Consider the following 5,585-nt stretch of genomic DNA (forward strand, 5'->3'; position numbering starts at 1 on the left):
CAATCAAACTAGTGGTCAAAGTTCAAGAGTCTTTTTAATTCTTCTCCCACATTTAGAAGCCTATTTGAGGCCTTAAACGGTAAAATTTGGCAAAAATAAGGTTGGGCTAGATGCAAAACCACTAGCTTGGATCACCACATCAAAAACAGTCACCCGGTCAAAATATTTGATTATATAACGTTATTGTTTTAAAATAGTAACATTGAAAACAATAACATTATAACTGTACAATCTCATATCTGAACTAAGATTACATCTCAAATCTAAGAAGATGTAGATGAAGAATAATAAAAATAAAAATAAAAATAAGAAGAATAATAATAATAAGAAAACGAAGAAGATGACAATGGAAGTGCGACGGTGGTGGAAGAGCGATGGTGGAGGTGGAGGCGGCCGGTGGCATTAGTGGAGACGGAGGCGATCATTGATAATGGTGGGGATAGAGGGTAGGAGTTTTAGATCGAGGTATTTCTTGTATTTATGCCTATTGAAGAATGATAAATATGAGATTATATAATTTTTAATTTTTAAAAGAGGTATTTATATGGAAAATATAATTTTAGTTGGACATATGTGTCCAACATTTGTCACAGGTACTTATATGCCCCTAAAACTAATGAACTATAACAATCCAAATGAGATTAGAATTCTAAACTCTCTAAATAAACAAAAATAATTGAATTAATAATTATATTAAAACTAAAATTGACTTAAATCCGTAGGCCTAATACACGTATATTAGTTAAAACAAAAAAAAAAAAGGAAAAGAAAATTTTCTTTCATTAAAAAAAAAGTATCAATGAAAGTCCACGACGAATCCAATTCCCTTCAAATCAACTTCTATAATAACAGTAACACAAATGACTTTTACCCACAAGTGCAGCTGTCTTTTACCCTCATTTCACTTCCGTACTAATAAACTAATATTAAATACAATATATAATTACTAACCAATGGGCCCCACAATAATGCAATTTCCATTTTTAACTACACTACTTATTAAATTCGATCACTGGATAGGCAGAAATATCAAATGTCCAGAGTGTTACCTTCCCTTTCAAGTTCAATCTCTCAAATATCTCTCCCTTTCTCTCTCTCTGAAATTCACTCTCTCTAACGCCAATAATACGCCCTCCTGCCCGTTCTGCTCCAAAAAAGCTGTTTTTTCTCTCTCTCTTAGTGGGTCTTTGTTTTTTCGGTGATGACCACCACGTCATATATGGTTTTGGTGGTATATTATTGAGAAGGTGAGAGAGATGGGTTCTTGTGCATCTGTCAATAGGAGTTCAACAGACTCGGCCATGAAACTGCGATTCTCATTTGGTTCCAGAACTGACAAGCTTCTGATTCCCCCTTCACCAGTAAAGGATAAGGATAAACCAGTCAATGAAGAAACTCTGGTCAACGGTGTCCAGGGCTCCTTTGCGGCCTATGGTGTGTATATATGCTCCTGATCCATAGTTATTCCTCTACATGTTTTGTTTGGTTTTTTCCTTTTGTTATTTCGTTTTCAATCACTGCAATTGAATGGCTGTTTTTGCTCTTCTTCTTTTGTATTGTAATGAAAAGTGTTTTTTTCAAAAAAAAATAAATTTCCTTGTTTTCGTTGATTTGGGATCTCATGTGTGTGCGCTGCAAACTCTGTACCATGTGTTTGAAGGTTAAAAGTGATTTTTATTGTTGGGATATTTGATTGTACTGATTTTTATTTTTTGTCTTTCCTAGTGTTTATTATTTATGATTTTGCATATGTAATATAGCCTTGTTGAATATTTCTTTGATGTGAAAATATGAGAGCATTTTTTGTTGTTGCTAGTTTGTTGTTCTGATTCTGGTCGTTTGCTTCTTCCAATGGTTGATTCCATTATTTCTTCTCTCTTTTACTGTTTTCCTTTTTTTTTTTTTGCCTTGCTCTCAGTCTACTGTTACTGATCAGCCTGAAATTGTACTAATTATGAAGTTGGATTATTTATTTGTTTCTTTCCTGATGATGGCAATATTTTAAATGGTACAAGCAATGGTTGTTTCTTTCATCTTCCTTTTTGAGGGAATAGATAAGTTGCTACACTATGCTTCAAGAAAAAGAAATGTTAATAAAGTTGCACAACTCAAACACACTCCAAGAATACTCTGTTTGGTACAGTGGGCCTCCAAATTGAAAGAAAGCATTTACTTCTATGATTTAGAGGAGTTATAAATCTGTAAGCAATTTCCTACCATACAGTGAAGTAAGCATATTATACCAGTTAGGTCAGATGTCTCTGAAGATATTTGTTGATCAGAGAATGGATTTATTGTGTGTTGGAATGCGGCTTTTGCCTGATATTGGTTGTTGTCATTGTTGAAGTCCTCCATGCCTTAATTCCCTTTGGCATATCCTCGAGTAGTTGAAATTCTTAACCTATATCCCCCTTCCATGGCTGAAATCTGACTTATCTACATTTTGTTATTGAAATTTGCGGATGCTTAATTTGTTGTGAGTGAGTGAACCCCAACTGTTTCTAAGTTCAATTTGTGGGGTTGGAGTCAAATTCCACTTGGTGCACTTGTGGCGGAGTTGGCCGCTTGAGCGGGCCTCACTCTGCACTTGTGGCATAGTTCGCAACGCTATTTAAGTTGCGAAAAACATAATACTTTTTTAGGGTTTGACAAAATACACTTGAGAGAGTGAGAGAGGCTGTCGACTCTTGTAGAGGAGTGAGAGGCAAACTATAATCTTGATCCTTGAGACATTGAAGCCTAACAACCACAATGGACATAGCTTGTTAGGTAGAATTGACCGGGTGAACCACTATAACCTCTGCTTTCTGTCTTTCCTGCTGTTTTGGTTTATTCTCTGGTTATCTGGCAGCATCGGTTTGGTTATTATCTCTATTATGCGAATTTGTACACATAAACAATATAAGCGGTACACTGAATTATCAGAAATTCTATCGGTTTTTGTTTTTTTTTTCTAAAGGTAGTTATTCAAATCATGCGTTTATACAGTATAACACTCTGTTTCTCTAAATTTGTTTCAGAAGTCTGAGGCCAGCCTTTTCCTCTTGTGCTTTTACATGTCTTGTCTACTTGAAATTATATTTTAGCAATGTAATAAGTGTTTCTTTCCTTATCCTGTTTGTTCTGGATTGCTCTTTGCGCAATGTAATTCTTAAAGTTGATAAAGGTGTTGCACCATTGCAGGTAGTAAAGAGGAAACATTTTTCGATTCCCAACCTTGGCTGGATTCAGATTGTGAATCTGATTTCCAGAGTGTCAATGGTGGTAAGTTTCCATCAAAAGTAGTTGAAGTTTTATATTTTTTTTCCCGTTTTAATTTGCTACATAAACCTTTCATTTCTTTTCGGATTTTTGTAGTCTAGAGTAAAGAGACAACTTACAACATACTGTCAAGTAGTTAACTTTTAGTTTCCCCATTCAGACTGCAAGAATATTGCATGTAGTAAGGCCACAATTTTTCGAAACATTTAACTGAGTGACTAGGAGTTAAAAAATGTGATAATGATCAAGAATCACGTGAAGTAGTAAATAATTTACAATTCGTTCTAGTCCAGTATTATTCCTTGTTGTGTGATTTTTGCGGCGTCCTTCTTAGAAGTAGAAAGTCCATAACTGGTGTCCTCGAAGCAGAAGTATTAGAGTGTGCTTCATCTACATGCTTCTTAGTAAAAATCTTCCATTGAACTTCTTGCATTTGTTAACTGTAATGCAGATTTTACCCCATCTCGAGGCAATACACCAGTCCATCATAACTTCTCTGTGGCTACCCCTAGTACAGTGAACAAAACACTTTTGGATGGACCCGCTTCTGTGCTACCGTCCCCTGGAGAGAAGAAAAAGAAACTGCTTGAATTTTTTCAAGAGTGCGGAGATGACCAAGACGTTGATACTTATGCATCTGTTCCCAACTCTACCTGTAGTAGTGAGTGGACTGCTAATGGAGATGCCCTGATTAAGGAGAAATCAATGAAGTCTACACCGTGTTGCCTTCCGGGGTTGCTCTCATGCCGTAGTTTTAGTGAGAGGAAGAAGATGAGCCCTACTATAGCTGTAAATGAGAAGCCTTAATTTCGATTATCCTTGGTCAATAGATATGGGAGAACTGAGAATGTAAAGCTTATAAGGATCCTAGTTTTCAGTAGCCCCCAAGTTCCGCATATGAAGCGATGGCCGATGCGGATATCTTGGGATATAATTTTTTTAGGTCAAGCTTTGCTTGAGCATCATACTCTCTTTTGTCAATCCTAAGGTTTATGTTATTTGTAGGTATTTTTCTCTAATAAGAGGAAAGAACAAAGAGATAAGAGGAGGCGGCCTAAGTTTTCCCGAGTAATGAAGGTAATATATATATATATATAGATTGAAATACGTATATAACCTGCTGTTATTCACTTGATCTATCTTTCCACAGATTGTCATGTCTTTAGAGAATCCAATATCCTCCAAGCTTTACACAATCAGCAGAATATATAGTTAATTGTGCCATGAAGCTTACGGAACCCTTTACGCCCTAATATCTGTAAAAGCTTACGCCAAGCATATCATATGTTAGCTTCGAATACACTTGCAGGCCTTTTCGTCTTCTTATGTAGAAATGTAGGTAAATTCATGAGTTCGCAATAGTGTACAAGTCACTCATTTCATGCAAACACAGACAATGTGCTGGTTTGAGGGGGGAATCGAACCTACCACCTTTATAGTGAGTGAACTCTCTACAATGTGAATGCATGGGGAATGCATGGGGCAGATCGAAGATAAGAGTCCAACAATTCTGAATGCACTTGAAGGCTTAAACGATCAATGTGAATGCATGGGGCAGAAGATAAGAGCAACAATTCTGAATGGCCAAACAGGTCAACGTTCTTATCTTCTGATATAATAATGCTGGCAAAAATCCACAAGAGTCCAACAATCATTCAATCAAACCATTTTGGTTTTTATCATATATATATATATTATATTCAAAGCTGCAGCCGCTAGAAGACCTGGATATGGATAGCCCTAGGGTAAGGAAAGGAATGACAATTTATATGGTTATTTTGTGTGTTCATCGGTGTTTCAAACCTGTTAGAAAATCCCACCCCCTACTCATGAGGTATGATATTGTCCGCTTTGGGTTATCCGATTCTCGTGGATGTATCGGGTTCGCTTGAGTTTGTTTATCCTTGAGTCTTTCACTTAATGATACTTGAGCTCAAAGAAAAAAGCCTCATACAAATGAAAGTGAGATTTATTCTTCTAGATCCACATCATTTGGCTTAGCCTAACTTAAGCGATGTGGGACAATTAACTCTCGTAACAAAACCGACTTCGGCTGACTTCCACGAAGCTCAAGGTTTAAAGTTCTCTCGTTCTTAAGAAGTTAATAAATAGAACCCACAATTTATTTAAAAAAAAATTAGTTTTCTGGAAGTATATATAGGTGTTTTTGTTTGAAAAGGGTGTATGAGACTCTGTTCAATACAAAAAGAAACATATGAGAATTGGTTAAGATCAAAGTCATGCAAGAAACGGTTACAAACTTATGGCGATTGTTGTTAACATATATAGATAACTCCGGCTGCTTATCATCATCAACAACGCAT

General features: G+C 36.1%; 1 protein-coding gene across 1 annotated transcript; it reads left to right on the plus strand.

Annotated features, from left to right (window-relative positions):
• The first annotated feature begins 1,033 nt into the window (after nt 1-1,033).
• On the plus strand, nt 1,034-4,333 carry LOC120011227 (uncharacterized protein At3g27210-like). Its single transcript, XM_038862291.1, has 3 exons — nt 1,034-1,434; nt 3,184-3,264; nt 3,713-4,333. Exons 1-3 carry the CDS (start codon nt 1,257-1,259, stop codon nt 4,066-4,068), a joined length of 615 nt encoding a protein of 204 aa, XP_038718219.1. The 5' UTR covers nt 1,034-1,256; the 3' UTR covers nt 4,069-4,333.
• The last annotated feature ends 1,252 nt before the right edge of the window (nt 4,334-5,585 follow it).

Source organism: Tripterygium wilfordii, chromosome 12 (genome assembly GCF_013401445.1).
Source record: "Tripterygium wilfordii isolate XIE 37 chromosome 12, ASM1340144v1, whole genome shotgun sequence".
Classification (NCBI taxonomy): Eukaryota; Viridiplantae; Streptophyta; class Magnoliopsida; order Celastrales; family Celastraceae; genus Tripterygium; species Tripterygium wilfordii.

What these genes read in the sequence shown, in the direction of transcription:
- LOC120011227 (XM_038862291.1), top strand. Translation starts at nt 1,257, where the DNA reads ATGGGTTCTTGTGCATCTGTCAATAGGAGTTCAACAGACTCGGCCATG. An exon ending in GGGCTCCTTTGCGGCCTATG is followed by an intron (nt 1,435 to 3,183) that starts GTGTGTATATAT and finishes GCACCATTGCAG; the next exon opens with GTAGTAAAGAGGAAACATTT. An exon ending in TTTCCAGAGTGTCAATGGTG is followed by an intron (nt 3,265 to 3,712) that starts GTAAGTTTCCAT and finishes ACTGTAATGCAG; the next exon opens with ATTTTACCCCATCTCGAGGC.